Below are 14,149 nucleotides of genomic sequence, written 5' to 3'. Positions count from 1 at the left end.
GGTCTCTGTGCTTTAGCTTAGCTTGTTCTAGGTAGGTGCTTTAGACCACTGAGCCATCTCACCAGCCCTGCTGAATGTTTATTTTCCAGAACCTACTCCAACTGCAGAGATGGCAGCTGAATCATTGCCTTTCTCCTTTGGGGCAGTGCCCAACTGGGAGCTGGAAGCTTGGTATGAGGACCTGCAGGAAGTCCTGTCCTCAGATGAAAATGGGAGTAACTGTATCTTACCCCCTGGAAAGGAAGAGGTGAGAGTGCTAGTCCTAATGTTGAGAACAAGCTTGGGGTGGTAGTGTACACCTGTAATCCCAGTGCTGGGGAGGTTGAAGCAGGAGGATTGCCAAGAGGTCAGCCTGACCTACATAGCAAGACCCTCTCTGGAAAACAAAACAAAACAAAACAAAAACCAACCTAGATTGGACATAGTGGTACACCCTGATAATCCCAACAGAAAATCACTGTTGAGTTCTAGGACAGCCTGAGCTACAAAATGAGTTCCAGGCCAGCCTGAATGGCATAGTGAAACCCTGTCTCAGAAAAGATGATAAAAACAAACTAAAGCTGAGAACAAGGGTGATGTTACCTTTCCATTATCAACAAATATATCTACTTTCCTTTTTCTCATTTCCTTAAAGGAAGACTCAAAAACATTCACCACTCTTGACCCTACATCTCTTGCTTGGCTGACTGAGGAGCCAGGACCAGCAGAAGTAACAAGTACCTCTCAGAGCCCTCGGTCTCCAGATTCCAGTCGGAGCTCCCTAGCTCAGGAAGAAGAGGAAGAAAGCCAGGAAAGAGCCCGGAAACGGAAACAGAGTGGCCAGTGGTCTATTCGGGCTGGAAAGCAACGTGTAAAGGAAAAAGAACAGGAGAATGAAAGGAAAGTGGCACAGCTAACAGAAGAGAATGAACGGCTTAAACAGGAAATTGAGTGCCTGACAAGGGAAGTAGAGGCCACACGTCGAGCTCTGATTGACCGAATGGTTAATCTACACCAAGCATGAACAAATGGATCATCCATCTCCAGCTGGCTAATACCTACCTTTCCCAGAAGTAGCCATTGACCATCTTCCTACTAGTGCCAATAATGTGACCTTCAAATGTTTGGGGTAGAAAAAAGGAACAGGTCCCGGCTTGTAAATAGAGGTTGTACATTTATTTATTACTGTCCACATCCATTAAAGTGACTTGTGACTTCATTCTCTCACTTTTTCTTCTTGCCTTTGGGTGTTTCAAGGGGTTTCCCCTCAGCTAGAGCCAACTGTTTTTTTAGATCCAAGAGTTGTGCCACCTCCGCAGCAACCTGGTTCTTGTCTGCCTTTTGTGCTTTCAGTTCTCGGACAATGTTGCCCTAAGAAAAGGCCAGAGGAAACAGTGACACCTGGTGAGACAGGTCCACAAAAGGAGCTGGTTAGAATTCAGCTTTCCCAATCTCTCTCAGGTTAAGCTTCATACCTGTTTTGTGACTTCTTCCATCAGTGTTTGAATCTGCTGTGGCCCAGCTGTTGTAACAGTCTCTACAACCGCTAGGCTGGGTGATATTTTTGCCTGGAAACAAGAGTTATCGTGGGCTGCCATAAATACCCTCTGACCTCCAGTTTAGTTTTATATAATATCTCAGGGAAAATGTTTACCTTTAACTCAGGACTCTTCTAGCTAAGATGGGAAAGAAAAACTAAGTGAGGAAGCAGGAAGGCTAAAAGATGGAGTTATGAGTAAGGGCTACTTGGGGAAACAGGAGGTACTGCTGGGTGAGGGCACAGTCTAGCTCTCACCTGGCCTCCTCCAAAACGTTGCTTCAGATTTTCAATCTGGTCATTTTCCAATTTTTGGAACAAGGGACTGACCTGAGAAAAAAATTTCAGAATCATTCATGGCTTATACATAAGCTCTACCACACTCTCCAGCCCCACTCTTTATTTATTTGGCAGGGTCTTGCTAGGCAGCTTGGACTCGTAGTGATCTTCCTGTCTCAGGCTCCCCAGCATTGGGAATGCAGACTGTGCCACCAATCCCAGTTTTGGGGCTGGCACAGCATGCGGTACCAGGGGTCCAACTTGGGTCCTTGTGGTTGCCAGGCAGGTGCTTAGACTGCTGAGCTATCTCCCCAGCCCTCCAACCCCACTCTTGATATTTAAAATCCTAAATGTTTTAGAAGAGATATGAGCATAAAGCTGAACAAATTTCAGAAAAAGCAGCATTCACTAAGCCATAGGATCAAAGAGAATTTAATGATGCCACATTCATCTAGTTCTTTGGCTACCCTGCGTTCACGCCCATTAGATTATATCGGACTTCTTAAACCAGTGATGTTTACGGGCCAGGTACTAGGGTTCCAGCATGAAGAGTATTAAGGATATGCAGATAATACTCAGCTTGCAAACTGATACTAAGGATGTATTGTCAGAAACAGCCCAAGTACAGAGTAAGGAAGGGGTTCTAAGAACAGCTGTTAGGAGCCCTGCCCCTCAACCAAAGGTGGAGAATACAAATCCTTAATTTCATACCACCGGCTGCATGACAAGTATGGATGGTAAGAAAGGCTGGCCCTTCTGACTTAAAAGACTTACTGTGCCAATCTGGTGCCCTGCTGGTAAGGTACACAGGAAGTCTGTGGGAAGGACACTGCAGGCAGGCAGTGGAAGCTGCAACTGGGCCTGGATGGTGGCGCTCACTGTGGGCATGTAAGGCTGTAGCATAACAGACAGCAAGGCAGCAATGTTCACTGCCACACCTGTCACGGTGCCCGCCCGCTGCCTGAGGAAGGGATGAGATTAGTCAAGACCTCAAGGAGGACATGGTCTGACAGCTACTAAATCCTGGCAGCCAGCCCTTTCTCCTTAACGTACCTGTCAGCCTCACTGCCTTTTATCCGCTTCCAGGGCTCATTGACCTGAATGTACTGGTTGCCATGGCGAGATACTGTGAGGATAGCGCGCAAGGCATCCCGGATCCTGGAGAATGGGGAGGTTTCAACATGCCAGTGTCTCATCACTGAGATGAGACAAAGGTGCAGGCTACTCACCGAACCTTCTCCAGTAGCTGGTGATAGTGCTGGAGCTCCAAGGTGATATGGGCCAGCAGACGCTGATCATCAGGGGTCAGCAGCATCTCAGGCACGGAGCCCCCAAAAAACTTAGACACAAACATCCCAGCTCTTGATGCAAATAGGGAAGAAGCGAAAAAAATCATTTTCTAGTCTCCTTTTATAAATTTGACTCAATTTCCACAACTTTTCTCAGGATTCCTGCCCAGAACTAATAGCTCCTAAGCCCTCAAAGTAGAGAGGCCAAGGAGATGGCTTAGAGGAGTAAGTGCTTCCCTGGCAAGCGCAAGGGCCTGAATTCAAACCCTGGTTCTGCAAAAAAAAAAAAAAAAGGTAGAAAGCAAGGCTTAAATTCTTGGGGCTTGAGGATTTGTTTTATTTTCCTGAGATAGGGTCTTGCTATGTAGTTCAGACTACTCTTTACCTTACTAAGTAGCCTTGGCTGGCCTTAAACTCACAGTGATCTTCTTACCTCAGCCTACCAAGTGCTACTGAGACTACAGGCATGGGCCACAACACCCACAAATTCTTTGTTGTCTATCTCAAGATTTAGACTCGTGATGGCTGAGGATGTAACTCAGTGGTGCTTGCCTAGAACGCACAGGTCCTGAGTTCAATCCCCAGTACCACAGAAGAAAAGAAAAGAAAAATTTACTCTTTGATAAAATTTAACTGTACTTTTATATTTGGGAACGGGAGATATTGAAAACTGAATCTATGCCTGGACATTAAAAAGAATCACTATCTTCAAGTGAAGTTGAAATGTATTATTGTGAGCTGCTACCAAACAAGTACTCTAATGAAGAATTATCTGTTAAATACGGCTGGTGACTAAACCTGAAAAGCTAAGTAACAGGGCTGAGCTAAAGACCCAGGGCTCTGAGAGGGACTGAAGAACCCTAAGCCATGAAGGATATTTTTTTGGACTGTAAAATTATTGTAATAGGTACCAACAGTGGAATGTGAGCTTAAGGTATCAACTTTGAAAAATAGACCTATCCCATCCCAACACAAAGAAAGCTCTTTTTCCTCAGCTACACTTTTCTAGTCTGCAGGTGAATGCTTTATCAATAAAAATCTACTCTGGGAAGAGCTGGTTATGGTGTCCTATACCTGTAATCCCAGTGCTTGGGAGGCTAAGGCCCAAAAATAGCAAATCTGATGTCAGTGTGGGCTACACACTGAGTCTCAGGTCAGCCATGAACACAGTGACACTGTGTCTCAAAACAAAAATCCATTTGTTTTGCAAAATTACACCTGTAGCTAATTACCCTCAAGCAGATATGGGCTCCTGTGTCCTGAGGTCAAGTCCCAGTTGATAGAAACCAACATTCCACATTACCCTGTCCCTCACAGGCTCCTGTCCCTTTATTCTCTTCATGTTTCTGTCTCTGGAGGGACAACTGGCCTCTTCCCAGCACATCTGCTGACCCTGACCCCTCACCAAGACTCAAGTTATGTTCTATGTCTACCTGTTCCCTCAAAACTGCAACTCCGGGGCCGGGGAGATGGCTCAGTGGAATAAGCGCTTCCCTGGCAAGTGCAAGGGCCTGAGTTCAATACCCGGTTCAGCAAAACAAAACAAAACAACCCCAGCACTGTATGGGGGGTGGCTTTTTAGAGGCAGCTGAATCTAGAATTTGTGACTGATTTATGGTCTAATGCTGGGCTTAAAGGTGTGAGTGTAACACCTGCCCTATGGTAGGCAGCCTGCATATGATATAAAGGACGAAAGGAGGCCTGCTCGCCCCTCCTTACCACTTTGGTGTCTTCCACTACCATGAATGCAGTTGCCCTCTGTCATGAGTCACCCTGCCTTGGAGCCAGCGGATTTACAAAAATCTCTACTAACTGTGAACTAAATAAACCATTTCTCCTTCAACTTTGGGTGCCAGGTACATTGTCTCATCAGTAAGAGAAAAGTAGCCATGACAACTCACCTGTTGATGAAGTTGCCCAGGTTGTTGAGCAGCTCAGAATTATTCTTGAGCAGCATGTCTGTCCAGGAGAAGGCACTGTCCTGGCCCTCAGGCCGAATGTATAGCAGATAGAAGCGCCAGATGTCAGCAGGGATCCCTGTGTCCTGGGCCATGTCTCCGAACACTCCCACACCCCGGCTCTTAGAGAACTTCCCATCCTCATAGTTGAGGTACTCTGGACAGAGATGAGGGAGAACCATCTGCTCAAATCATTCTTTCTCTGTGACCTAACTCTTCCCTCTGCTTCAACTTCAGCGGAGTCCCTAGCAATATAACACCTAGCTGGTCTATGGAGAACTTGGGAGTGTCCCCTTTATCCATTTGGGTCTTTTTGGGTTTTTTGGCCAGCTCTGCCCACACTGAAGGTGGGGCTGGCGCAGCATGTGGTGCCCAGGATGGAACTGTGGTCCCCTGCACCTGCCTAAGCTTGTGTAAGCAGGCGCTTTGGACCACTGAGCTATCTCACCCGCCCCCATTTGGGTCTTTTTTTACGCAGGTTTTTTTTGCACTGTTATTTTCTTCAGGTTCTTGTTTCCTTCCTGTGGGTAAAGTTCTTATGTTTTAATTACTTCCTATTTCTTTTTTAATATTTTAATTATTTATTTGATACAGGGTTTCACTATGCAGTTCGGACTTGTAGTGATCCTGTTTCAGCCTTCCCAGCGCTGGGATTACAGGCATGTGCCACCACGCCCGGCTTCAGTGGCAGGCACAGCATGCAGTAAGGGGGACTGAACCCAGGTCCTTGCACTTGCCAGGCAGGCACTTAGACCGCTAATCTATCTCCCCAGACTAATTATTTCCTATTTCATCTCAACTCCTAACTCAAGACCTAACAACCTCCAAGATCTTCCAAGCACCCTCAGCCCTCATTCGCCAGCACCATTCTATCTGAGGTCTTCTGGGGATACTTACCTGTAGCAATGAGATACTTCACCAAGGTGTAATTGTCCTCAGCTCCCAGAGCTGAACAAGGAAAGACTAAGCCATGAAAGGGAACATTGTCTTTGGCCATGAACTGGTAAAGGTCCACCTATAAGAATACAGTTCTTCATGAGGCTGTTTTCAAAAGTCCAAGAGACACCAGACACCCAGTCATAACTCTCCCACTCCACACCTTCTGCATGGACAGGCTAACCAAGAACTGCTTACTTGCTCTGGGTTCTTCCACCATCTCTCCCACTGGTCTGTGTAGTTGGCTGTGATGGACAAGTAGCCAATAGTGGCATCAAACCAGACATAGAATACCTGGAGTGTCAGGAGGAAGGAAACATGGTTGGCATGACAACCTAAAGCTTCAGACAGGAACAAGATACAGTCTATAGTCCATTTTGCTAGTATGATCTCAACCTTAAAGTGAATCATAGGAGTTATAAATAAAGAAGTTTTACCTTGTCTTCAAAACCTTCTAAGGGTACAGGGGTTCCCCACTTGAGGTCACGGGTTATGCAGCGTGGCTTGAGCCCATCCCGAAGCCAAGACCGGATGATAAACCGGGCATTAGGTGTCCAGTTATTGCCAGGTAATGTCTTTCCCAACCACTCCTCCAGTCGCTTTTCCAGCTGAGATGACAGAGAGGGTTGGCTTAGATAGTCTCATACGGTTAAACACATAAGACACACAGAGCCGTTTGGGAATAGTTTGGCAATATATAATCAAAATTAAAAAAGACTCATGACTTTGACACAGCAATTCCGCTTCTAAGAATTTATTAGCAGAAATTCATTCAACAGAAGTATTCGCACAGTATCCAGAGACGGGCCAGGTGTGGTGGTGCATGCATGTAATCCCACCATTCTGAGAAGCATGTAGGAAGATGGAAACTTCAAGCCCAACCTGGTTAACTTAACAAGATCCTATTCGAAAGAATAAAAGGGAATGAAGATGTATTTCTGTGTAAAAGTCTTAGTTTAATCCTCAGTATCACAAAAGAAAACAAATATTATAAGCCTAATAAGTGATGATAATCTCTATGAACTAATTATGGGGTGATTTCTGGAACAAACTGTTAACCATTTAAAAGGCAAAATGTACCCAGCCCTTTGTTCTTTTTTTTTTTTTTTTTTTTGGTGGAACCGGGGATTGAACTCAGGCCCTTGAGCTTCCCAAGGAAGCGCTTAATCTACTGAGCCATCTCCCCGGCCCCTTGGCCCTTTGTTGTTGTTGCCTTTGCTGTTTTCTGCTGCCATGAACTGCTGCCCTCTGCCATGTGCCACTCTGCGTTGGAGCTAGCCAATTATGGACTGAAATCTCCACAAACTGTGAGCTTTAAATAAACCTTTCCTTCCTTAAAAAAAAAAAAAAAAGGCAAAATGTACAAGAATATATACACTATGCCATCTACCTCAGTAATATAATTACATTAAAGGAAGAAAAACCTAATATATCCCTTCCTAAGGGAATTATGAACACTTCTGATTATATTCCCTCCAGCTAGGCAGGATTAGGGCCATAACAAATTCTAAAATCTTCAATAGTGTAGGCTCGTTTGTTCATTCATGTAAAGCTAAGGGAGAAGCAATTCTGAAATTATTTCAGACATATTCTGGAGTTGGGCAACTGTGTAAATGTGCTAATGCTTTTTGGGAACTCAGGCACCTACTATGGAAAGAAGATATAAACATGACATGAAAGTGAGAAGAATTCTGTGAGGCTGTCCTTGAGTTATAGATATCATTGTTAACTTAAAACAAATGCTTAACTCTTTGCTGTTAAGAGCTCAGAAGCAAAGATACCCTAGTAGCTATGAGTAGTTCCACCACCTAAATTTTAAACTCTTAATATAAATTGATAAATTTTAGACTCTAATACTTACCTACTAAAAATGAACCTGAAGTACCTTTAATACTTTTAATTTCTGTTAGACCAGAAATTAAATGCTTAAAAAATTATAGGACCTCAAAAGTAAAAAGACACCTTCAAGAGATTCCCACTGACCAAATAAAGTACAATTTGAACATGAATATAATTTAGGGTAGAAATGAATTATAATCCATTAAAAATATAATAAGCCATAAATGATAAATAGATAACTAAATTAAAGGTAAATGTGGAAGGCTAAAGCAATATTGGAAAACCACTATGATTGGTTTAGGTAACACAGAAAAAGGGAAAACAACAGAGGCATTTCTGCTGTGGTCAGGACCTTGGAAACCAGTGTGAGCTTGGGGCTCAGAAAAATGTGAAAAAAGCAGAGCAACTCACTTAAGGCAAAGCACCAGGATAATGGGCTTTGCGCTCCCACCACAAGCTGAAGGCTGCTCAGAAATCATGCAGCAGAAGCAGTAAAGGGGTAACAGGAAGGAAGGAAGGAAGGAAGGAAGGAAGGAAGGAAGGAAGGAAGGAAGGAAGGAACCTAAGTGGCCTTGTCTAACCCTCTTTTCATTTGCCTGTGGACCTGCAGAGTTCCACGATGCTCGCTCGCTTCCTGTAGTACTCACAGGTCTCAGCGCCCAGGAGGCCCTCACCCTTTTGAGCTTCCTTTCCTCAGGTAGCTGCTCTGACCCTGGGTCATGTCCAGGGGTGAGGGAACTCCACCAACTTCATAGAGGTTTTTATCCCTGTGGGGCTTGCCCCAAATTATTAAGTATAACTTTTTTCTTTCTGAGATACGGTCTCACCATGTAGTCAGAATGATGTCAAAATTTGTAGTGATCCTTCTGCCTTACCCTTGAATGAGCTGAGATTACAGGGGTGTACCACCACACCAGGCTTTATAAGTAACTTTTTTGTTTTTTTGAGACAGGGTCTTTCTATGAGGTCCAGGCTGGCCTCAAACTTGTGGTGACCCTCCTGACTCAGGTTCCCAAGTGCTGGGATTACAGGGGTGCGCCACCACCAATGAGCTCCTAAAAGTAACTTTTGTAATTAAAAAAAAAAAAGCACCATGCACGGTGGCACACCCCTGTAATCCCAGCACTCATAAGGCTGAGGCTTTGCTAGGAGTTTGAGGTTAGCTGACTATATAGTGAATTCAAGGTCATCTTGAACTACATAGGGAGACCCTGGCTCAAAATAAAAACTAAGAACAAAAAGGGGGGGGGATAAGAACAAAACAAGGCAGATTTACTAATGTGAAAAATTAGTAGACATACAAGGTAAAATCAAATAGGCTGCGTAAGAGCAGGAATCCCTTGACCTGACTAGGATTAAGACAAAACAAGTGGTGGCCCATACCTGTGATCCCAGCACTCAGGAGCCTGAGGCAAGACTTCCAGTTCAAGGCCAACATGGACTACATCTGAGATTCCATCTCAAAAATCAAAAACCAAAAGGAAAAAAAAACAAAACAAAACAAGAGCTGCATACCTGTAATTCAGCTACACAAGAGGATCACAAATTCAAGGCTACTTGGACAATGTAGCAAGACTTGGTGTCAAAATAAAATTTAAAGATGAGAGGGCTGGTGAGATGGTTTAGTGGTCTAAAGCACCTACTTAGAACAAGTTTAGCAGAGCACAGAGACCGCGGTTCAATCCCCCAGTACCACATGCCAGCCCGCCCCGCCCCCTGGTGGGCTGAGCTGGCCACACACACACACACACACACACACACACACATAAATAAATTAATAAAAAAAAAAAAGATGAGACCCATTTCAGAAAATGAAGGACAGCTGTATGTGGTGGTATAGGTCTATAATCCAGCTACTTAGGAGGCTGAGGCAGGAAGATTACAAGTTCAAAGCCAGCCTGAGCTATATAATGAGACTGTCTCAAAAAATCAAAAACTGTCAGATGCAATGGCACAAACCTATAATCCTAGCATTCTGAGAGGCTGAGGTGGGAAGACTGCAATTTCAAGCCTAACCTGGGCAACTCAGCAAATAAATAGGACTGTGTCTCAAAAACAATTTTAAAAGGTCTATGCTTGTTGCTTAGTGTTAGGGGGTTTGTTTAGCATGTGCACAGCCCTAGGTTCAATCTCCAGTACAGAATATAAAGATAAAGAAAAAACAAGCAGTAAAAACATTTTTATATGCATATAACATTTCTGAATATAACATGAAGAAAAATATATAGCAGTAAACACCTCTGGCGAGTAGGCCTGGGGCTTCACTATGTCCTTTACTCCATCTCACCTCTACACTGCACGTTTAATTTTTTTTTTTTTTTTTTTTTTGGTGGAACCAGGGATTGAACTCAGGCCCTTGAGCTTGCCAGGCAAGTGCTTATTCTACTGAGCCATCCCCCCAGCCCCTGTACATATAATGTTTAATGGGAATTAAAAGCACATGAGGATGATTAGCTCTCAAGGGCAAAGGGGCAAAAGGAGCACCCTGAAGGCCAGACTGAGACACCCACGTACCTTAGGCAGGTCCAGAAACAGGTGCTGAGAGGACTTCACCACAGGACATGACCGACAGACTTTACATTGAGGTTTCTGTGAAGAAATTCAGTGAGACAGTCAGGCTGAGCACTGCAGGCGAGGGGGAGGAGCTAGCTGAGCATGGTGGTGCATGCCTGTAATCTTAGTGCTCTGGAGGCTGAGGCAGAAGGACCTCAGGGAGCCTGAGGCCAGCCTGGACTACAGAGCAAACTTAAGGCCACTGTGGTTTAGAGTAAGACCTTATCTCACCCCCCCAAAAAAGGGAGGGGGAGCTGTTCAGGCAGGGAGAGGAACATAACGAGATGCTCCACCCTCTAGCTTAGCACCTCACACCAAGGCTACTCCTCAACTACTTCGCCTTCCTTTAACTCAGAGAAGGAAGTCTGCAGGGTATAGCAACATTTGTTCCCCAGATCTTCACATTTCTGACCCATCAATCTCAAGTAGGGAAAAGCATTCCCTGAGCACAGGGAAGGTGCTGGGGACCACACTGAAGGGTGATGGCTAAAGTAAGCAGGTGAAGGTAATCACAAGGCTTCCAAGAGTTGTGTTTTGTTCTGAGACAGGGTCTTACTATGTAGTTCAGGTTGTCCTTGAACACACTCTTTAGCTTATGTCAGACTTAAGCTCATGGAAATCCTCCTGCCTCAGCTTCCCAAGTGCTAAAATTACAGGTGTGCGCCCATACCCAGCCCAAAGGGGGTGGATTTTTTTTTTTTTTTTTTTTTTATATTAGGGAAAGGTCTATGGGGTGTTCAGGGTCTCACTACTAGATCAGATTTATAATGATTCTCCTGTTTACAGCCTCCCAAGTGCTGGGATTACAGGTGTGCCCCACCACTCCCAGTCTCAACTGCCCTGTTTCCCCGGGGCGGGGCCGGCATGGCAGGTTGGGGATTGAACGCCCAGTCCCTACACCTGCTCACAGATGCTTTAATCTGCTGAACTATTTGGTCGGCCCTTTAAAGGGAGTTTTGATGAAACTCACTCTCCTAGGACTTCTGAATTCTTCATTTCTATATCCAACTGTCTACTTGTGTGGCTATATACAGAGCCAAAATTGTATAAACCAGCTTTTTCTTAACTACCTTCAAATCTCAGTCCATCTAGCACTACAGTTCACCTCTAAAAGATACCTCTAATTTATTTTTCACCTATTTCCACTGGTACTTATCTAGTCCAAGCCAGCTTTCATCACATTTCTGGCTCTAGCCTCTGACCCTTCTCCCCGCTTCTCTCTTGCTTCTTTCCTATCTGTTCTCCACAGAGCAGATTACTCAACCAGAATAAACTCTAGTTTCCACAACGGCTGAGCAGGCTGGTGCGGGGGATCTGGCCCTGGCCTCTTTTTCTGACCCCACCATAGTCTGCTCTCTTTTTTTCATTCACTGTGCTGCAGCTACTGCGGCCTTCTTTGTGTGGGGGCAGAGTGAGACAGGGCTAGTCTCAAACACATGGCAATCCTCCTGTGCTGATTACTGGTATGTAATGGTATTATAGTGGTTTTTTTCACTTTTGCCTTTTTATTGTTGTTTACAAACAGGTTTTCCTACGCAGTTCAGGCTGCCCTTGAACTCCCCGTGATCCTCGTGCCTCAGTATTCAGTTCACACAAAGTCATCCCTTTTCAACCCTTTGCTACTTCTTGGAAGCCTGTATATTTTCCAGTCCCTCCTACTTGAAATACTTTTTTTTTTTTTTTTGTGGTACCAGGGATTGAACTCATTCTACTTAAAATACTCTTGATTCCACTTACCACTTGATTTGCTCCTTCTCATTCTTCAGTTAAGCTCCCACTTGAAATATTACTTCCTCTGAGAGACCTTGTCTAAGCATCTAATTTATTTATTTGTGAGTGTGTGTGTGTGGGGGGCCAGCTCAGCCCACCAGGGGGCGGGGCTGGCTGGCATGTGGTGCTGGGGGATTGAACTGCGGTCCCTGCGCTTTGCTAAGCTTGTTCTAAGTAGGTGCTTTAGACCGCTGAGCTATCTCACCAGCCCTAAGCATCTAATTTAAAGTCCACTTTCTGGCTGGAGAGATAGTTCAGTAGCATAAGGCCCTACCTAGCAAACACAAGGTCCCAAGTTCGATGCTTGGTGCTAAAAAAAAAAAGTCTAGTTTGTCTCCCTGGAATTTTATCCCATGTTATTTCTTCTTCTCCTTCCTCTTCTCCTTCCTCTTCTCCTTCCTCTTCTCCTTCCCCTTCCCCCTCTTCCTCTTCCTCTTCCTCTTCCTCTTCTTCTTCTTCTTCTTCTTCTTCATTTTGTGTAGGGTCTTACTATGTAGCTCGGATTCATAGTGATCCTCCTGTTTCCAGCCTCCCCGGTGCTGGGATTATAGATGTGCACCACCATGCCTGGATTCTTATTCCTTTATTTTTTTTGTTTTTCTTTTTGGGGGGTGTGTGTGGTACTGGAGGTCAAACTCATGCTTCCCAGGCAGGCGCTTATGCTATCTCCTCTCCTCGGCCCCTCATCTAGTGTTGCATTAAATAAAAACTGTCTTGTTCATTCCTTAGTATGGTCGGTGTCTAAAAGATTCCTCAAAGTGCCATGCAGTCATGGGGGCAGGGGGCAGGTTTTTCAGAGGTAACTGAATGCAGAGTTTGTAACTGATTCATAGTGCAATGCTTCAAGTAAGGGTGCTGGGACTAAGGCTGGGTGCTTGCTGGAACACTCCACTAATTGGATTGGTACTGTCCTAATCCCAGCAGTCGGGATAAGATAAAGGGGGCAGAAAGAGGCTTGTTTCATGCTCTTTCTCATTGCTTTTACTGTCTTTTGCTATCACAAACTGTTGCCCCTCTGCCAAGCCACACTGCCTTGGAGCTAGCTAACTATAGACCGAAACCTCCACACACTGTGAGTTAAATAAACCTTTCCTCCCTTTAACTTTGGGCACTGAATATTCTGTCTCGGCAATGAGAGAAAGTAACTAAGACAGTCCCTTATCCTCAACCTCTACCACTGTAACAGGCCTAGTGTAAGTGCTCAAAAAAGTTCACCAAATGAATGAATGAATAAGCGTACTAGTAAACACAGACTACAAGACAGAATTATGGGGCCAGGGGGATAGCTAAGTAGAATAAGCACCTGCCTGGCAAGCGCAAGGCCTTGAGTTCAATCCCTGGTACAGCAAAAAAAAAGAAAGAAAAAGAAAAAGAAAAAAAAGACAGAATTATGGTGCCAGGGATATAGCTCAATGGCAAAAGCACCTGCCTGGCAAGTACAAGGTCCCAAGTTTGATGCCTGGTACCAAAAATAAATAAACTCAATTATGGACAATAAAATGATCTGAACAAATGTAAATCAAGTAGCTTGAGATTAGGGTTAGAAGCATAAAATCAACTTGTCTAAATAAATTCAACTTGTCTATTTTCTAGCATAGTAAACGCTTAAACTGTAAATATTTAAAGGTTCAAATGACCTGAATTACAAGTTCCTGAGATGAGACAGAAAGGACTACACTATAAAAGGTCTTGGATGTTATAATAAAAATCCTGAGTAGCTGGGTGTAGTGGTGCATGCCTGTAATCCCAGCACTCCAGCTTCTGAGGCAGGAGGATCGCTGTGAGTTTGAGGCCAGACCCTGTCTCAAAAAACAAATAAAACAAAATCTTGATTGGGACAAGATTGGAAGTCCCTTCAGAATAAAAACTGAGGACCAGGAGCTAGACTGCATAATGAGATTCTGTCTCTGAGAAAATAAACAAATAACTGGGCTAGAATGAAGCTCAGAGATAGAGTACTTGTGGAGGTCCTGGGTTCAGTCTCTAGCACCACAAAAAAAAAAAAAAAA

The 14,149-nt window shown here is 44.4% G+C and overlaps 2 protein-coding genes across 3 annotated transcripts in view; one reads left to right on the top strand and one right to left on the bottom strand.

Moving 5' to 3' along the window:
• Positions 1-1,198, top strand: part of Ddit3 (DNA damage inducible transcript 3) — a 5,952-nt gene extending 4,754 nt beyond the window's left edge. The window contains exons 3-4 of the mRNA XM_004647006.3: positions 90-247; positions 635-1,198. Of these exons, the coding sequence (XP_004647063.1) occupies positions 110-247; positions 635-1,003 (507 nt within the window). The 5' untranslated portion in view covers positions 90-109 and the 3' untranslated portion in view covers positions 1,004-1,198. The remainder of the gene's footprint in view (positions 1-89; positions 248-634) is intronic.
• The window catches only part of Mars (methionyl-tRNA synthetase), a 20,371-nt gene continuing 7,355 nt past the window's right edge, over positions 1,134-14,149 (bottom strand). The window contains exons 11-21 of one of the 2 annotated variants that reach the window (XM_004647004.1): positions 10,332-10,406; positions 6,416-6,586; positions 6,177-6,272; positions 5,940-6,057; positions 4,986-5,199; positions 3,025-3,156; positions 2,849-2,953; positions 2,570-2,756; positions 1,775-1,846; positions 1,455-1,547; positions 1,134-1,350 (exon numbers count right to left, since the gene is read on the bottom strand). In XM_004647004.1, the coding sequence (XP_004647061.1) occupies positions 1,204-1,350; positions 1,455-1,547; positions 1,775-1,846; positions 2,570-2,756; positions 2,849-2,953; positions 3,025-3,156; positions 4,986-5,199; positions 5,940-6,057; positions 6,177-6,272; positions 6,416-6,586; positions 10,332-10,406 (1,410 nt within the window). In that variant the 3' untranslated portion in view covers positions 1,134-1,203. The remainder of the gene's footprint in view (positions 1,351-1,454; positions 1,548-1,774; positions 1,847-2,569; positions 2,757-2,848; positions 2,954-3,024; positions 3,157-4,985; positions 5,200-5,939; positions 6,058-6,176; positions 6,273-6,415; positions 6,587-10,331; positions 10,407-14,149) is intronic. The other variant, XM_023707300.1, reaches the window with a different exon arrangement.

The sequence above is a fragment of the Octodon degus genome, unplaced genomic scaffold (assembly GCF_000260255.1).
Source record: "Octodon degus isolate 3935 unplaced genomic scaffold, OctDeg1.0 scaffold00286, whole genome shotgun sequence".
Lineage (NCBI taxonomy): Eukaryota > Metazoa > Chordata > Mammalia > Rodentia > Octodontidae > Octodon > Octodon degus.
Note: the sequence above shows the minus strand (reverse complement) of the source record. Positions and strands in the feature narration are given on the sequence as shown.